Here is an 18,064-nt window from a genome sequence, read left to right as displayed (position 1 = left end):
TGGCACACTGTCCCTCAGACCTCAAACCTTATCGACTTTCTTGACACTAAAAATTGTCATAGAAACTTCTGACTTTTTTTAAAGAGGGGTGGAGGGTTGACGATTCGTCCAGAAATCTGCGTAGTTTGTTGCTAGGTTCAAAATTTGATGAACATTGAACGGCTAGACTATTCAATTCGTTCCGCCTTTGTTCCCGCTCCGCCAACACCACATGTCCACCCCGAGTCGGCGGCGGTCCCCCGCCCCGCCCCGACCCGAACCGATTTTTTTTTTTTTTTTTTTTCGGGAGGGTCTCCTTGCTGAGAGATGCTGGGCAGCAGGTACGTGCACAGGAAAATCTAGGCGAGTATAACCGGATCGGGCGCTAGAAGCTTCGCGTTTTGCGCTTTAGCGCACGCGAAGCCTAATAACCAATTATTGCACATGATTACAATTTTGTTCTAAGTTTATTTTTCCATAACTTGTAAAAAGGAATTTCAATTTGAAATGCGAGTCTTCTTCTGAGGCACCTGCCAGCGATCAACAACTATGTATGTGTGAAAGTGATATACTTAAAAGACATCTATTTAGATAGACATTTGGCATTCATTGACAAGTGTTGGTCGCTCTAGCGGTTCACGTACGGGTTAACTTTTGCTAGCGCCTGTCACGTACTGGGTAGACAAGCCCGCCCCGCAGCAAAGTGAAACAGGTGGCCCACCCCGGAGTAAAGTGCGTATCGCACCGCCCACTCGAGGGGGTGAGGGTAATAGCGTTTTAGCTGGGGATTCTGCAGGGACTGGTGTGGGATGATGCCTCCGGATATTTCCCTGTAATCCTCAGGGATGGAATGGAGGATCTACAGGGATAGTATTCTAGAATGTTTTCCACGGGTCCATGGAAATTCAGTAAGCGAAATTATGTAGCGACTGCTGAGGGAGGTTTTTGAGGGATGTCTACAGTCCATTCCCGAAAATACCTGGAGATGTTGGGTGTGGATTTAATAGGGACCACTCAGGTATTTTCAGGGATATTCGCCAATGAGAATAATCTCCGGGTATTTTGAGGGAGAAATTCCGAATGATCCTCCAGGGGTGTGGTTTGTGGTGGACTCTGAATACAGGCAAGGCGGTGAAAACCCAGGGACAGGGACACCTCAGGGACTTCAGATATCATAAATATCACAAAATTCAGGATTATCACAAGGATTGTCTAAGGACAGCAGAGGGCCTACAAAATCTGGAGGGACTTACGGGAATTGGTGAAGGACAATCCCTCAGTGTCCCACTGTCCGTCAGGGTCATCAGTTTCTTTAGTGCCACGCACTGTTACATTTCTGTACACAACCTTCTTGTAATTTTACCAAGCCGACAGGTTAAATTTGGAGCGGGATTTGCAATAATAACTGTAGACTAGAGTTACTTTTCTCATACCAACAAAATCCTTATCCCTACAGTGTCTGCCGCCTTGCACCCACAGGCTCTCCAGCACCCTCCCACCTCAGCAGACGGTCTTCTACGCGAGAAAAGCATATCCCCTGCTACCTATGCTTGACAAAGTCATACTGCGTCTGCACAGCAGCGGCATCCTGCGCCACTGGATCAAACAGGACTGGTAAGCATAAGCATCTCTGGCCATAGCCCGTCCACTCTTAATGTAACAGTAACTGTTTGTCCACAAATTATTACACATTAGTACAAAACATTACTTATAGCTCCCCGTAGAAACAGATGTGTGCGCTAATTAAGCACTTGCAAGTGCCAGTCCAAGACACAAGTAATAATCTTATTATTACTTGTGTAGTACTTGTGTAGTAAAAGTGTTGCCTCGAAAATCTTTTTTTTTTCGGAATAGCCAAAAGATACGTTGTGATTATGATGTGCTTTTTATGTTTTCTTAGGTGGGAAATGGCACAGGGCAAAGTACGCCTCAACAACACTTCATCGATGACTGCACGTGTTGAGTGGGACGCCTTCTTCATCCTTTTCGCTGGCCTCGCTTTGTCGGCTGCAGCATTCATGTTTGAAATCAGTCAGAACGGTCACATCGCTCTTTTTTGTTCCCCTAAACCTGCGTAATGGTCAACTTGCATTGAGGAGGCCAGTATCAGTGTGGAACCTAATCTTGTTTCCGGCTCGCTGGTCAATACGCCCGCACCGAAATTCGCAATTCAACGATTACACAAGCTAGAGGAAGAGGTCCTTACTGGACCTGTAAGTACCTGACTTTAAGTGGGCAAGTTTTTTGGGTTTAAATTAGCATCTCGTGCTGCTTCTCTTGGTGATTACAATTTAGTAGTGATATAATACGAAAATTTCCTTTCCTACTTTTCGACTACTTTATAACCAGCGATCATTCTACAATTTATTGGTACCTTGACACCTGTTTCAGTTCATATCATGAATATGAGGGATGTACATTGTATGGAAAAAGGATTGGAGTAAAGGAGGGCTAGGATACGTTTTGTTCTGAAACGACTTTACGCAGACGTGATGCCTCTAGCGAGTGATTTAATAAGGCATGCCTCAGCATTCCAGACAGTGTTGGACTTAACGGTTCTCCTCGTGAGGCAAGCGACGATGGGCTTCGTGAGCTTCTCCTTGGCTGCCCCCTTAAGGCCTTACATCACAGTTAAGCCCCAAGTTTTAAACTAGTTGTTTCTGGTTATTTTTATGTGTCAAAACGAGTCAGGTGATCAAAACTAGGTAATGATTATGTAGGTAGGTTCCTTTTTAAACAAATCAAACAAAAAATAAGTTCCAGAAACTTTGGGTTTGTAAAGGAACGACACTTTTCTTACTTGAGTCATTTTTCCCAATTATCACTTACTTAACGCGCAAGATTTCAGAAGCTAGGATGATGATAAAACCTTTCCGTAACTTCTAAAATATTTGGAAGACATGTCATTAAGGGCTGGACCAAAAAACAGCAGAAAATTATTATTTAAAACAAAAAAATAATTTTGGAGCATTTGTAGACTTCAATAACATTTTGGAAAATATACTCCAAAATACTCTAGTTGGCGCAGTCAGTTTGGCTGAGAAGAGGGGAAGGGGCAGACCGAACTCTATATATATCAAATGGTGCACCCTTTCAAATACAATACTAAAACAATTTGTTTCTGATCATAATCGATCTGTTTTTTCGATAACTTTGAAATAGTATTGAGTTTACCATTGCTCAGCCAACAGCCGGCCAGCGTCTATCGACATCTTCCGCAAGTTTTCTTTCCTTAAAGATGGTGAAGAGTTCGATGCTCCCTCTCCTTTCCTATTTTTAACTAACTGGATTCGCCCACGAGCAACAGAAACGTATGGAAATATAATAAGACAATTTTTGCAGAAAGATTGTTTTCAAAGTATATCACTACTGTGACGAACAAGTACAAGTTCAATCCACCTTTGTCGGTATAAGGCCGCTGTCATGGGACTGAACTTTAATAAGCAATGTTTTGCGTTACCTTTTTCATTTAATCTTCCTAGTTCTTTCTTAGTTTATTGCATGTATTTTGCAATTATGATTTTAGTTATATTTTGACTTCCTGTCCTACTGTTGCATCTATTTTGAAAATGTGATTTTAGTTGTATGCTGAATTTCCTACTTTCTTCAGATTTTTCTTTTCTTTTGCAGTTGTGATTTTCTGTCTCTTAATTCGTAGATGTAGGTGACAAGCCATCACCAATAATTTATTTTGTGTTGAAATAACCATTCAAGTTTTAACAATGCTGATGATGTTTTGTGAACCTTTTTCATTTAAAATGAATCTTTCCTAGTTTATTGCATGTCTTTTGCAATTGTGATTTTAGTTATATTTTGACTTTCTGTCCTAGTGTTGCATCTATTTTGAAAATGTGATTGGCTGAGCGATTAGCGAAGCCTATTACTCCAATGACGATCAAAAAGTTTCGCGTCTGTCTGTCTATCTGTCTGTTTGTCATCACGATATTTCGAGAACGAACTGAGCTAGCGACCTGGGATTTTCAGGGTCGTTTTGTATCATAAAAAGACAGATCGAGTTCGAAGAAGAGCATTCTAGCTCAAAAATCGGATTTAAAAAAAATCAAAAACCAAAGGTCCCACAAATAATGTTTTTTAAAAATATTTTTTTTACAGTCTCCTAAGGGGTAACTCATCAAAGTAGAGTCCGTCGGCCGAAAATTTTCTCCGTTTTGCTCTAGCTCAAACCGTTGAGGCGCTAGAGGGTGTTTTTGACGAAAATAAGTGAAAAAATGTACAACCCTGCATGCTTAGTCAAAGTGACGTGCCGTTGACGGGCCTGATGCCCGTATCTTTGTGTACATTTTTGCACTACCCGACTCGGGTGTCAGCGCCGCAGGCCTAGGTAGATGAGGCGCGTCGCAGCGTAACAGTGTTTCGTGAGATATCGCGAAGCCTGTTACGCGAGACGTGGTCTGGCGTACATCTACCTAGTTTTAGTTGTATGCTGAGTGTCCTACTTTCTTCATACTTTTCTTTTCTTTTGCAATTGTGGTTTTCTATCTTTTATTTCGTAAATTTAGGTGACCAATAATTTTTTTTGTGTTGAAATAATCATTCAAGTTTGGTTTTGACCTTGGACTTATTTATTTGAAACATCCTTCTCATTAAAATTTATCATCTTGACAAAATCTGATAAACATTCTTGACATTCAACTATAATTAGAAAATACACCAATAGAAATTGAAATAAACATGAGCCACATTTTAACATTTAGATAAATTATGTAAGAATTTAATGTTTACCTGACAACAACAGATATATACACAAAACACATCACTCAAATGCTAGACAAACAGTATCAAAAATATTTTAAAAGAAAATAGAAAATCTATATAACATGAAATATAACATTATTATGAACTAATCATCTTCCTCTTCCTCTTGCAAAAGACCATCCATAATCATCAACCTTTTCTCCTCACCCCTGGCTTGTGCTGCTTCCATCAGCTCCTGCACGTCAGGACGAACACCTTCCAGATCATCAACGTTAAAATCTTCATGGCCCAGCACTTGGTTGGGATGAATTGGTCCACCCAGTTCATCTTCCTAAACATTACAAAACCAAATTCAGAAAGGCTGTCAAATTTTATTTACATCACATGACTATAAGATTTGAGTACTTACATCCATCATTGTTTCACCATGAGAAATAACCATGTTGTGCAAAACAATAGATGCTGTTATGTGGTCAACAACGTTGCGGGGATTCCTGGCATGGAGAAACTTTAATCGTCTCCACTTAGCCTTGGCCAGTGCGAATGCATTTTCCACACGCACTCTACACTGTGACAATTTTTTGTTGAAATTGAGCTGATTCTCGTTGAGATGACCATTATTTTCAAATGGTTTCATCATCTGCAAAAATTAACACATTTGTGTTACAATTCAACAAGAAATAAATAAAGTCCAGTGTTATGACAAAAAAAAGAGTATACTTACAAAATCAGTTATTGTGTAGGCTCCATCTCCTACTAGATGTTCATCGCGGTTGATAATCACACCAGGTTCATTGTCAATTAGGGCTCTGTGCAACTGACTTTTTCTAAAAACTCTGGCGTCGTTCATGCTACCCGTTTCCCCTACATGAAGCTGGCGTACCCTCAGTTCATTGTCTACTACAGCCTGTACATTTATGCTGTACTTGTGATGCCTGTTTACATACTGCTGAGCATCCCGAACTGGCGCAGTAATATACACATGGGTGCAGTCAATGCAACCTATTACTCCTGGGAAACCTGTTGCTCACTCAAATGTTCCCTTGATTTCTTGTCTCTCCTCTTCAGTAGGCCATGTAATGAACTTCTCTGCCAACTCTCTTAGGGCTTCAATCACATATGAATAGAAGTAGTATAGTGTGCTGGGTCTGACACCGAACTTGAGGGAAACACTACGGAAGCTATCAGGGGTTGCTAACGCTCACAAATTGCGTGACGGACGCATGTTTTTGACCATTGACCTAGGAAATATTATTGTAATTCACCAAAAATAAAGATTTGCGACATTCCTAATGTTTACTCACAACTTGCGGCGATTCGCACTCGGCCAAACTTCGGCAATCAAAAGGGGGCAGTAAAATGTTGAAGTGGTTAGTGTCAAATACACTCACCCCGATCAATGCCTCCTGCATCGGAAAGTCAAGGACGAAAACGTCAAACTTAGGCTTCTTCAGATTCAAATTCGACACTTGAAACCTATACACACGGAGTTCGTGGAGGCTCCGTATAAACACGCAGTTCCCTGGGGCTCGGTACACTGTGATTCCTAAAGGCAACTTTTGTGTCGGCCGGGGTACATGTACAAAAAGATGCTCTGGTGAGGGCAACATGCCTGAGACGTCGCCCTGATCAGGGAGCCTCCAGTTTCCCGCAGAAAGGCCAGAGATGTGGATCTTGGGAGAATAGTTCTACCAACAGAACCAGTAGCAAACTGCTAATATTTAAAGAAAAATTAAAAAAAAAATCATTTGTTTGGGAAGATGTGCCCCGGTGTTCGCATCGAGGCGATCGCCCCTTCGCTATTCCGGATTCTTACGGTCATCCGAGTTGGTAAAGCCCTTGTAGGCTAACATCATGGCTTTTTGGCTGCTACATAGAAGGATACACGCCTACCGCTGCCAGCGCCGGGACCTGAACCCGGCGCTGGCAACTCAGCGTCCTCGCCTCGTTCGCAACCAACTGAGCCATGGAGCCCGATGCGGGGGCGAGTCCGGACGACGAAACACATTCCAGCCTTTGTCTCGCCGGCCCGACACCGCCGGGCACGCCGCTTGCCCTCCCCCTCCTCTTCCTTCGTCCCTCCCCCTCCGGGGAGACGAATAAATAGGCCTACAGCAGTGAGGATGCTTAGTGTCAGTTGAACACGGCACCTAAACTTGTCGAATACACGAGGACAATAGTCGCCTTTCAAAAAGGAAACTTTTTTAACGCCTATGCGGGCACCAAAACTTATCGAATACACGGGGATAAGAGTCGCCTTTCAAAAAGGAAACTTTTTCAACGCCTATGCTGGCAACACTACACAAAGGATACTTTTGTCCCGCAGAGGCGGGGATTAGAAGGTAGCCGCTCGCACGGCGACAAAAGTTGCCTTTACGCCAAGGGTAACATTCTTCCCCGCGGCAAGGCAGACTTTGCGGCAGAGGCAACAAATGTTGCCTTGAGCCCGGACACTTTCGGTTGTTGCCTCCCTAGGGGCAACATTCACGATTTTTCACTACCCGGGGAGTAACAACAAAGGCAACAGCTAAAAAAGTTGCCTTTAGGAATTACAGTGTACAAACACGGAGTTCAGCAGGCCGCCGTATAGCGTCGTAACTATGTTTTTGGAAAATTTCGAGTTATGAAGTGCATCGGATAGAGGAAACCAAGGGCTATCGATCAGCGAAAACCGCATTTCGATATGTCAATTACTTCAAAAGTAATTCTGGTCTGAAAATCCAGCCGCCCATAAGGCGCAATGTAAATCCAAAACTTTGAAGCGCTATATCTCAGAACTGACTTTCAAGCACTTACGACGTTATACGGGGACCCGCTGAACTGCGTGTCTGTACGGAGCTGCCTGGAACTACGGGTTTATACGGAGACTCCACGAACTCCGTGCTTGTAGGTTTCAAGTGTCGAGGTTTCGGAGGTCTGCGAACGCCTTCGATTCGAACACAGTATTTGTGGAGACTCTGTAGAAGCCAAACAAAAATTCGACCTCTTCAAACAAGCCGTAGTCGTAAGTCTCTTCGAGGTCAAAGCCCTGTAAAAACATTAAATTTTATTCTGGAAAACAATCATAACTACATTGTAAGTAATGTCTTCAAATATTGACGGAATGGGTCGGTCATTTCTTTAGCCGATCTGAACCGTTTTTCAAGTCAGCGGGAGGGCCGTACCATGCGATAGACGGACCTTCCCGTTCTGTCAAAATAGGCAGGTACAGACCGGTCCATAATAAAATACAAAGGTGCGATTCGCGGTCAGTATCACAAAAGCTACTGAATCTTTAACACTGTTGGCAGACTCGGACGACATTTCGGTGGAGGTGGGAACACTAATAACGTGGACAGAGTTTTGACAATGCAGTCATTAACCCTTAAAGGCCCTTGTCCTTTATAAAGGACATAGTGGAAAATCGCCAATATCACCGGGATAATAAGACATTTTTCGGGTTTCGAGTGATGGGTTTTGTAGAGGAGGTTTCAGGCAATTGATGTAAGGCCCTCTCGACGTTCTGAGACCTCAAGTGCCAAAACTACAAGCCTTCAAAGTCAAGAAACACGCTAAAAAGGCAAATCGTGAAATTAAGCGTTTTCGTATGTGACCCAAGTAAGACCTATAGGTCGGATCACCTCGAAAAAATTATTTCGAGGTGCCCTAATGCTTACTGAAGCCGACTACTTGCGCGATTAGGGTCTAACTCAAATAGGCTCGTTGGGAGACGAGAAAAACTACCTGTCCCTCATAAAGGACAAGGGCCTGAAGGGTATGGAAAATTTGATGATCCCTAAAATGCGGACTTTTTGATCGAAATTGGTGTCAGTGTGTAGGTCTCGACTCAAGTGTAAGAAATATGAAAAAAAATAATCGCATTGTTGCCCTTGATACCCGGGAAATGAGATAAACCGTGAAAAGGTTCGTCTCCTCCAATCGGCTCCGGGCCCGTTTTCGGCGGCCTCTGTGAGAAAAGTTTAGGTCGGATTTTTAATTTTTTTTCGAGGAGTGGGTTTACCGACTAGGAGGTTGCCTGCTCTCAACTGGAAAAAGTCGTGGTCATCAAATTGCGTCGGCAATAGGGGGCCAAAAGTAAGGGGAAGCGTAAAAAGAGTATGTCCCTTATAAAGGACACTGGGCCTTAGGGGGTGATGTGGATGCCAATCGCCCTCCGAGGCGCCGAATTCGATCATAAATTGATCTGTTCCCACCAATACATGTCAAATAATCAAATAGTACATGTCACTTGAGAAAAATGCGGATTAGGTCCCTGAAAATAAGAGAAACAGTGTAAAGAAGCCCTCCTCAAAGCCCTCCATCAAAAAGTCCGCATTTTAGGGATCGTCAAATTTTCTATACCCTTAAGGCCCTTGTCCTTTATAAGGGACATACCTGTAATTACGTTATTTACAGCCGAATTTCGGATTTCTTTGTTGTTCTCGTCTATTTAGGAGGTAAATAACAAGAATTTTAAGAAAAATAATTTTTTTGATCGCAGCTTCTGGTCGCGGGCCTTTAAGGGTTAAGAATGGACCCAGTCCATATCGGGACCCAACTTATCCAAAGCGTGAAGCGTTGATAAGTAGCGTGCATCGACTGACCAGTGGACTGTATAAAAATAGCTGCCAGAAATAAAAGTCATGCTGATATATGATACTACTTAAACGTGAAAAGAGATCGAATGTATGTTTAGATAATACACTCGGAAGCATTGACTGAGGTTGCGGTTACACTAGAAATTCAATCATTGCCACTGAGATCTCTCTTTCTTCTTTTCTTTTTTGAGGGGGAAGGGGGGGGGGAGGACGAATCCTGTAACCCTTATACAGAAAGAAAATGAGCATCTAAAAGTGCAGAAAATATCTAAACGCAATTAGAACAAAATAGAAAACAAGCGTTCAATCGGTCTTGATGCACCATGATATGGGTACGAACAGTACAGTCAGCTATGGTCCACGGAGAGGTTTCCTGACTTACTTTGGTGGCGGGATGTGCGCTGTGGCCGGCTGCTCTACACTAAGAGTCGCTAGCATCGCCTCGCTGCCACTATCCCCCCTCATTCAGCCGCCACTGCCCCCCCCCCCACCACACACACTGTGTCTTTCTCTCACGTTTGGTCAGTGTGATTATATTGTAGTGAGTACTGATGTATTATTTTTCTGTCGTGTCTGCCACAGCGTTCTGTTTGACGCTGAAGGCCTAACCACTAACAGGTTAGATTAGACGATAAGATGTCCTTCTTGTCCCACATTCCGATGATAATTTTTTAGTTTGGCACCTGCACATGGGTGTGTTATGCCGGAACGTAGTTTTAAATAAAAGCTTACAATCGAAGTTTATCCGGTGATACAATCGGATTTCAATGGCGCTTTACAGTGTAATTGTTTGCACCCCCAGATAAGGTTTGGCCGAGGGGGAAATCACTAGGGTTCGTAGCGTACGGACTATTTCGTGGTATTTCTCCTACCATTTCGGTTATTTCTCCTGCCATTTCGGCTATTTCCCGCCTATTTCAGATTATTTCAGGCTATTTCGCGCTATTTCGGAGTATTTCAGGGGTATTTCGCGACTATTTCACCGACTATTTCGCGTCTATTTCGTCTTTATTTCGCTCTATTTCGCCGCTATTTCGCCTTTATTTCGGACTATTTCGGGGGAAGGTGTACGAACTATTTCGCAAGTGATTTCCCCCTCGGGTTTGGCATTTGTTTTAGCTGCCGTTGTGTTCGAAGTTCGTTTTACGCGAATTTTATTGAAAAGTCGCCAAATTTATAGCCTAGTTAGAAACTTCACATGCACATATCTTCAGAACCGTTTGAGCTACAGCGCCCAGATTTTGCAAGAAATCATATCTCGCTCGGAACCTTTCCTCGTAGAAAATTTGAACGAAAACAAATAGGGTCGCAAGAATAAGGGTTCCCGAGAGGAGGTTACGATCGTGGACCCCTTTTGCTGACCCTCACTGACTTTGTTCAAATAATTTTCATGGAATGTGTGCTCACTGGAAGATAATTTCCTGCAAAATATAGGCACTGTGGGCCAAACGGTTCCAACGTCCCTGTTTGTAGCTACACATCCGTAGCTATAACCTATATGGCCAGAGGCACCGCGCGCCGCCGCCCCCTTTAGGGTGCCGGGCGGGCCCAAATCTTTGACGCCGATGCGAGGTGGGTTCCCGACATCGCAAAACGCCGGACAAGGGCCGATGTCATCAGCATCACCTTTAAAAGTGCGCGGTACACTGCGTCCGACACTTAAACGTATCGGAACCAGTAGGGTTTCGAAAGCAGTGCACCTCACACCAATATAAAAATCTCACACAACCCCCATCTGAGCCGCGTATTATTTTTTTACAAAATTTGAGAGATTGGCAACGGTTTGTAATTATCACAATGTAGAGTTCTGGATGGCTGCGGCGTCGCTGCACCGTATTGGGCAAAGTTGCAACATGCAGATTCCAGCGTCCTCTCCGTGTTGGTTTAGAGCAAGGGGAGGGGGCAGGGGCAGGCGCTCGGGTCGGCTTAACAACGCGTGGCGTGGCTCAGCGCTCGACGCGCTCACGGCCCCCAGTAACAGTAATACCCTCAACAGGTTTTCGGTCCGGCAATGCCGTCTTACTGGCGAGGACTCTCCACCAGGGCACATTGCTGAGCAAGTATGCTTATCGTGTCTTCGAGGACCCCACCCCACGTCCTATCGTGATGGCAGCTATGGGGAGCGATCTAAGTCTGAAGGACCCAATACGGATACCGGGGGTTGAAGCCCCCGGGTTCCGTGGTTGGCACCGGACCGGACAGAGTGCGAGGGCCCCTGATGGTGCAGCGTCGTCGAGTCCAGCCGTCTCGGAGCGTCGTGGCGCAGCCGCGGCGCGTGTGGGTGCTTCGTAGTCCCGGAGTCTTCTTTGGGTAGCTGCCCTTCTCTTCGTAACCTCAAACGAGCAGCTACCCCTACGGGCTCCCCGCCTAGTGCGAGATATGAGCTTGCTTATTATTTCTTTATCGAGAGTTAAAGCCGATGACACCTTCCTTTACTAATGTATAGTTATGTTTAGTCTAAGTGCAAGGTAACATCTGTTAAAAATGTGGAGAATTGTTAAAGATTTTTGCCCGGGTAGTGTTAAGCTTGAAGACCTTTCCATATTCCTGCAACCAGTGGACAGTGGAGACTAGTTATAATGGTGACACAAATATGAAGCACATGCCAAACGAGATGCAAACATCAACACGAACACGAGGTAAATAGCGCGAGACAGTTGGGTGGTTATCGATTGTGCTGCCGATGCGACCCTCAAAGCCAGGGTAGCATTCTCCTGAAACGGACCGTAAGCTGTTCAGAGATGGGGCGAATACTTCGTCATCTCAGAAAGGAGAGTTGATGACTTTCAACGGCGCATTGTTGCGAATTTGTTCTGGGTCCCCCATACACTTTGAACTAATGTAACTGGGCTATATTTGGCAGCAATAAAATGGTCGCTTGCAAAAGTTGAAAAGTTGTGCGTTAATTAAAGAAAAGATGAGGTCAGCTGCGCTCACTTCTTTTAATTGTTACCTACAAAATAATATTGGCAGCAGACGAGGCAGCAGAGAAGAAGCCAAATGTATGCCCCGTGTTTTTATACAAACTCATAGTGCTGGCGTTATGCGTGATTAGTGTATTATAAGTTATAACTAGTTCTGGAGTCTGGGTGCACCTTCTGTGATGACACAGATCTGGGTTCCACGCTAGTTCATCTCGTTATTTATAGCCCTATGAGGTATTTTCCGAATTAGAAGAACAAGAGGAATATCGTCTGCTCCCGGACCATCATAAAGCCTCGACCAATCAGAGAGAGCCTCTCTCGGCCTCTCTCGTGGCCGGCTCCAGAAAGGCCGCCTCTGATTGGTCGAGGCTTTGTGATGGTCCGGGAGCAGACGATATTCCTCTTAATTCGGAAAATACCTCATTGGGCACTTGAAACCTACAAAGACGCAGTAGTTCCAGTGACCTCTGTACAAGCACTGAAATCAGCAGGTCGCTGTACAAAGCCGAATATTATGGTTTTTGATCGTTTGAAGTGACCGGTGGTGAATTACGTAGTCTATACGGAGCTGCCCGCAACTAACTGTTAGAAGGTTTCAAGTGTCGTATTGGAGAAACGTTTTGAGTCACTGGAGTGATGGAGAGAGTTTCCTGTCGCTTGGCCGTGTATCTACAATAACTTTAACGTTAGGTGTTATTGATAAGGGCACTGTATGTGTTAGGTTTCGGACCCTGCTGGGTACAACATTTGATTCACAGGTACATAGCAGGCCGACGGGATGCGTCATACCACCAGAATCCTTGTCGCTTTAGTACTCGGGCCTATGCTCCAAACCCTCGCCCGCCTTGCTCTCCGACCGTCTCAGCTACAGACCGGACTGCCCCCGGAGGTGCAGTGCGCCTTGACATTGCTGCCGCCCTATTTGCAGCCCGTTGAGCCCTTCAACTCGAGTCTGTTTATCACAGGGAGGTGAGTGCCAGACTGTGAATGTTCTATAAATCGCGCGGACCTTAAAGTAAATTACATTCATGACAGTGGGGTGATATTGCTCGTATTGGAGGATACTCCAAAAGTGCGATGCGGTGAATGTAGAAGAACAAAAAAGGAAGGAGGAGAGGCGCACAAGCCGCTCCCCCACTCCGCCATGCGCGGCCCCCCACTCTTCTCCTCCAGTTCGTGGGGCAGGGGGGAGAGGGGGGAACGAATATTTTATTGTAATCACTTCTGACATCTACTCAAGAACTTCAATCATTCTTCAATTTAAGAGAACCAACCATCCAATAGATTAACGGAATTTCCTTGACGTCAATGGAAATGCCTTAAACCGAAGATACCGATTTTCTTAAATCTCTTAAATGAAATTCCTAAGGTGTAAGGATACTAGGCTATTACCTGGGTGAACCACTTAATTTGCTTCCAGAATTATTGCTTAAAACGCCAAATAATATAATTTCTGCTTTGTACTATTTCTTCTGTTTTCTATTTAACGTAGCTCTGTTATACATGTTGCAGGTCTCGCTGGCTTGGCCAGTTACTGGTTCATCTTCCGCCTGTGGCGGGAGTGTCCGTGTTCAACGTTAGCGCCCGACCGCGCGACCCAAACCCTCGGCACATTTTCGGAATATCCTCTCCCAGGGCCCTTATACTTGTGGTGGCAGACGAGCCGAGAATACTTATTCAAGTGGCATCACAACTTTACTCTCCATACTTCACCCGCATCATTCTGTGGACAACCGCAAGGTTTCGTTTTGAATAGCCTATAATATCGCTCGTTTAGAGTCAGTTTCGCGACATTTTACCAGTAAGACTCACCGCAGAGTGGTGAAGACACACGTCGCTCTATGCGGGCAAGATAAACCATTCTAACTTTGACTGTCGTGTAGGGGCCACGAAAAGACTCGCCTTTACATAAAAGTTTCGCAAAATTAGAACTTTAAATAGACTCAATTCCCGAAAATCTTTAGTTCCGTTTCACTAATTTTGAGTTGATTTGTCCTCGACAGTTGTTGCAAGGACGTCCAATAAACCATTCCGGTAAAGCTGAAAAACGAAGCAGGGCAATGCAGAGAACAAGCAAACGGAAATCACTGTGCCTTAACGCGGTGACTTTCGTTTTCTTCACCCACGCGTTCTTTTTCTTCCTCGAAGTTCCTGAACGGTTATAACAGAGTGCACCCAGACTTGACAAATCAAAAGGAAACTTCAGAATTAAAGACAAGGCTTACGACGTTTCATTTGTGACAGTATATACTTTAAATTAATGTTTTGACCTTACGAACCATGAGCATGTTTTGTTTTTAAACGAAATTTCCTAGGTCTAAGGAATGAATTACTGTGTGTAGATGTGCTCCGAAAAAGTTAGGAGTCGGTTGACCCGTCCTATCTGTTTCAGGGAAAAGCTTCCACCAGCAGCTCTCATGGAGATTGCCAACGCCACATCACAGTTCTGCCTGCGAGACGTGCGTTTTGCTGTGACCGTAGGAGACGGCTCGACTCGCATGTGCGTTAATCTCTTTGTACGCCTACGTACTCTACTGTTCCAACTGAAAGTAGATTGTAATACTCCTCCCACTCAACTTGAAAGTTATGTCTTACCCACCCACGGTGCAGCTAGATTGTCCGACCTATTTTTCTCCGATCTGGTGTTTTTTTCTAAGATCCCCAAGAGTGCTTTCCGACTTAGGTTTTGCCCGATGTAATTTTCTCCCACCTCGACGATATGCTGAAACTTGGGAAGAATGTGCTTCAAAGAGGAACAGGCTTCAGAGGCCGTAAAGCGGAACTTAAAGTGCAGTGAGGGAAGGACTATAACGGAGTGCAGCCCCACGTCATAGAACAGTCAAAGTACGCTCGGCCCCTTATATGCCCAAACCTTACTTTCCCCACCCGATAAAATAAAATAAAGATAGGGGAGTACGCCCCCCACCCCACAGTACGCGGTGACTTCTGAGATCGTAAAGGGATCAGGCGCTGCCAACCCGTGCCAACCACAGGTGCTCATCAGAACCGTCCTGCATACTTGACCAAGTACACACCACCCCCTGCATAGCATACTTGCTAAGTACACAGGACTTACCTACATGTAGGTATGCAGGAGATACTGCATTCAAGTACACACTTGGGTTTCGAGAGTAAGTCGGACAATCTAAATACACCCCGAACCCATGAGAACGAAGTACAACAATTGTGTACTGTGTACACAATATAATTAGTGTGTGGGTTCCCAAAACATCAAGGACAAAACACTTTTTACTTTAACTACTTTGCTAATTTTAGGAAACTGTTAATTTATAGAAGGCGGCGCTAGGTGGAGAGTGTCAAAAAACTGATTGGAAAGAGGATAGTTTTTCCAGTCAGTTCGTCTAGCTGATGCACCTTTGGCTAAATTTACAGCAAAAACTGTTCCGTTACATTTAGAGTGTACCCTGTAAAAATGCGTGACGACGAATGCCCTTTTAACTGTGCGGGCAGGTATTTACGAGGGAGGTCGAAATGTGGTGATTTGCTAGTGACGTGGAGAGAACTAGGCCGCTGGACAGCTGCGCGGGGCTGGGATCGCCGGACCGCCGTTATGCCCAGGTGAGATGAACGACGCCGTCTGCAAGACAAGTAAAAAAAAAAAGTTTGTCTCAAGGTGATTGCACGTTTACTAAGTAGTAATGCCCTCCATATGATCGAGCCCCATTTGGTACTAACAAATAATTATTTGCTTCATTAACTCGGGCCTTGAAACACACTATAACAAATATACTGGCATTTCACGCCATGCCCACTACCGTGCGTGCTTTAATTTAGAGACGATTTAGAGAGCCATGTGATGAGACTAATTTCTTCTTCAGGCCGTGCGCTACATGGATTCCTCCTGAAACTGGACACCTTCCCACTCTCATATATCAGAACAACGCACCCCTTCGTCCATTATTGAGTGCATTCTCTCAGTCAACTAACCCGGGCGAGCTCGTAATGGAGGAAATAAAACAGTCACTTGGTAAGATTATGGTTCATGCAATTGTGAGAACAGCTCGGTCGGGACCAACACGACATTACTATGTCACGTTCTAAACGTCGGTCGGTCAGAGTGTTTTAAATGTAAAGTCCCAGCTGCCGACCACGAATGCTCCGTAAAGATGATTATAATAATTCACAATATAAAGTTTTTCTTTGTTAACACCGATGATCAAATTTGAAAGTTTATGTGGAAAAGTGTAGAAGTACGAGACAACTCTTTGAACAACGGAGAAAGTTCATAAAGTTTCAAAGCCACATATTTCGTAAATTTACAGAACAATATCTTCAGTTTACAAATAAGCTCTGTAAGTGTAAAGATACATTTTGTAAATAAAATTACCAGTGAGTGAGTATTTCCTTTTTGATAATCTAGAACATGTTACGAGACTAAAGAGGAACCAAGTTCGGTGACACTAGGTTGTTTCACCTGACGCAAACCGGATCCAAAGAACAACAGCGGTTCTTAGAACCCTTTCCTCCTTGGCACTAATTTGCCGACGCTGACAAAGTTCTCGAACCGGAAGCTACAGGTCAACTGCCCTTGTGGCCAGTTCTAGAACATCGTCGACGTCAGCCACTCAGTGTAAGGGAGGTCAGAGTTCAGGAAAAATTGCTGCTCTTTTTGGATCCGGTTTGCGTCAAGTGAAATACCCACAAAATTTTGCTTTAGAGTTACGGTTTCTGCTAAATTTGTTTCGTACATTCGAAATGAAAAGGAAAATCAAGCTTGCAAGATTGCTTGAATCCGTTTTTAACTCTTTCAAATTTTTACCTTACTGTAAAGATTCATAGAGTTTCAACTATACTTACAGCCAGAGTTGCTGTTTTTTTTTGTTTTGTTTTTTTGTTTTTTCCTCAAAGCTTCGGGAATTATTTTTTTTTCCCCAAACCGTTCGAGCTAACCCAGATAGGAGTTGACGCATATTTCATGGATACCTTTTATTTCAGAGACAAAAACCAAATTTGGTGACCAGATCCCATATTTTGGGTCGGTTAGGAAAGCATTTAATCATGTACAAACGGTTGTTTTCTCTCTCTGGTTCGCCATAGGTGTTTGCTTCGATACGAAACTGGTTAACTCGAGCGACGTTCATGGCACGAGTGATGGACTTCGTGACATTTTCGAATGCCAGAGAGACATTACATTGTTTCGCAGCCCAATTCAACACCCCATGCACCGAGGGCTGTCTGCTTTCACGTGGAGAATGCGTGTAAGAAAAATTATCTACGAGTCTCACCCAGAGAAGCAAAAAGTGCTCACATAATGTCTTGTGGTCCAAATAACTTTAAAATTTTCAAATAAACTCAATCAATAAATAGTTCTTGATGACAATTTAAGAGATAGAGTGCGTTCTAATTCTCTCATTTGTTCATAAATGTTCTTGCTAACATTAAGTATTAAAAGACCGACGTTTGTAACTTGCCCTGATATCTAGAAATGTGCTTTAGAGTCTGTATTAGTACCATCCCAATCTCTAAAGCTGAAAGAGCAAAGCTGAATTAGAACAATTCGCCTGCATTCTATGGCCCGTCCCCTGGCGTTCGTTTGTGTTTTGCTTGCAATCCGGCGGCCTGGCAAAGTGGCGTGAAGGAGGTAGGCTGGAGAGGGCGAGGGGGAAATCACTTGCGTACTAACTCGTACACCCAGGCCTGTACTTAAGATGTACTAACTCGTACTTACAGCGTAATAACGCGTGGGTGATTCTCAGAATACGGGCCGTTTAGATTCCGTGGCCCTTTACAACTATGTGATATGGTTTGAAAAGGTTTTTACACCATCTAGATATTCGAAAGCACTAATATTACCTGGTGCAACACTAAAAACATAAGAATACTGCAACAGTAGGTGACTAGAGCAGT

At 44.0% G+C, this 18,064-nt stretch overlaps 3 protein-coding genes and 1 long non-coding RNA gene across 8 annotated transcripts in view; 2 read left to right on the top strand and 2 right to left on the bottom strand.

Moving 5' to 3' along the window:
* Positions 1 to 4,550, top strand: part of LOC113216397 (uncharacterized) — an 18,432-nt gene extending 13,882 nt beyond the window's left edge. Inside the window, exons 9-10 of the mRNA XM_052277582.1 lie at positions 1,436 to 1,593; positions 1,880 to 4,550. Of these exons, the coding sequence (XP_052133542.1) occupies positions 1,436 to 1,593; positions 1,880 to 2,057 (336 nt within the window). The 3' untranslated portion in view covers positions 2,058 to 4,550. The remainder of the gene's footprint in view (positions 1 to 1,435; positions 1,594 to 1,879) is intronic.
* Positions 2,318 to 18,064, bottom strand: part of LOC127752366 (uncharacterized) — a 58,176-nt gene continuing 42,429 nt past the window's right edge. The window contains exon 2 of the long non-coding RNA XR_008012336.1: positions 2,318 to 2,361. This is a non-coding gene — a long non-coding RNA (uncharacterized LOC127752366). The remainder of the gene's footprint in view (positions 2,362 to 18,064) is intronic.
* Positions 4,549 to 6,580, bottom strand: LOC113214436 (uncharacterized). Of its 2 annotated transcripts, XM_052277609.1 has the most exons (4): positions 6,000 to 6,580; positions 5,420 to 5,936; positions 5,105 to 5,335; positions 4,549 to 5,026 (listed from the first exon to the last, which is right to left on the bottom strand). In XM_052277609.1, exons 2-4 carry the CDS (start codon positions 5,543 to 5,545, stop codon positions 4,841 to 4,843), a joined length of 543 nt encoding a protein of 180 aa, XP_052133569.1. In that variant the 5' UTR covers positions 5,546 to 5,936; positions 6,000 to 6,580; the 3' UTR covers positions 4,549 to 4,840. The 2 variants fall into 2 exon arrangements, with proteins under 2 accessions (XP_052133569.1, XP_052133568.1); XM_052277608.1 differs by having other exon boundaries at positions 5,420 to 6,580.
* LOC127752362 (uncharacterized) overlaps positions 12,657 to 18,064 on the top strand; it is a 76,435-nt gene continuing 71,027 nt past the window's right edge. Inside the window, exons 1-6 of one of the 4 annotated variants that reach the window (XM_052277580.1) lie at positions 12,657 to 13,165; positions 13,709 to 13,936; positions 14,589 to 14,696; positions 15,668 to 15,775; positions 16,036 to 16,184; positions 17,255 to 17,415. In XM_052277580.1, the coding sequence (XP_052133540.1) occupies positions 12,975 to 13,165; positions 13,709 to 13,936; positions 14,589 to 14,696; positions 15,668 to 15,775; positions 16,036 to 16,184; positions 17,255 to 17,415 (945 nt within the window). In that variant the 5' untranslated portion in view covers positions 12,657 to 12,974. The remainder of the gene's footprint in view (positions 13,166 to 13,708; positions 13,937 to 14,588; positions 14,697 to 15,667; positions 15,776 to 16,035; positions 16,185 to 17,254; positions 17,416 to 18,064) is intronic. The other 3 variants (XM_052277577.1, XM_052277578.1, XM_052277576.1) reach the window with 3 other exon arrangements.

This window comes from Frankliniella occidentalis, unplaced genomic scaffold (assembly GCF_000697945.3).
Source record: "Frankliniella occidentalis isolate FOCC.00 unplaced genomic scaffold, Focc_3.1 Scaffold11, whole genome shotgun sequence".
Lineage (NCBI taxonomy): Eukaryota > Metazoa > Arthropoda > Insecta > Thysanoptera > Thripidae > Frankliniella > Frankliniella occidentalis.
Note: the sequence above shows the minus strand (reverse complement) of the source record. Positions and strands in the feature narration are given on the sequence as shown.

Excerpts from the sequence above, each read along its gene's own strand:
- LOC113214436 (XM_052277608.1), bottom strand. The coding sequence starts at position 5,545 with ATGAACGACGCCAGAGTTTTTAGAAAAAGTCAGTTGCACAGAGCCCTA. Across the intron at positions 5,336-5,419 it reads CCTACACAATAACTGATTTT|ATGATGAAACCATTTGAAAA; the intron begins GTAAGTATACTC and ends TAATTTTTGCAG. Across the intron at positions 5,027-5,104 it reads ATGGTGAAACAATGATGGAT|GAAGATGAACTGGGTGGACC; the intron begins GTAAGTACTCAA and ends TGTAATGTTTAG.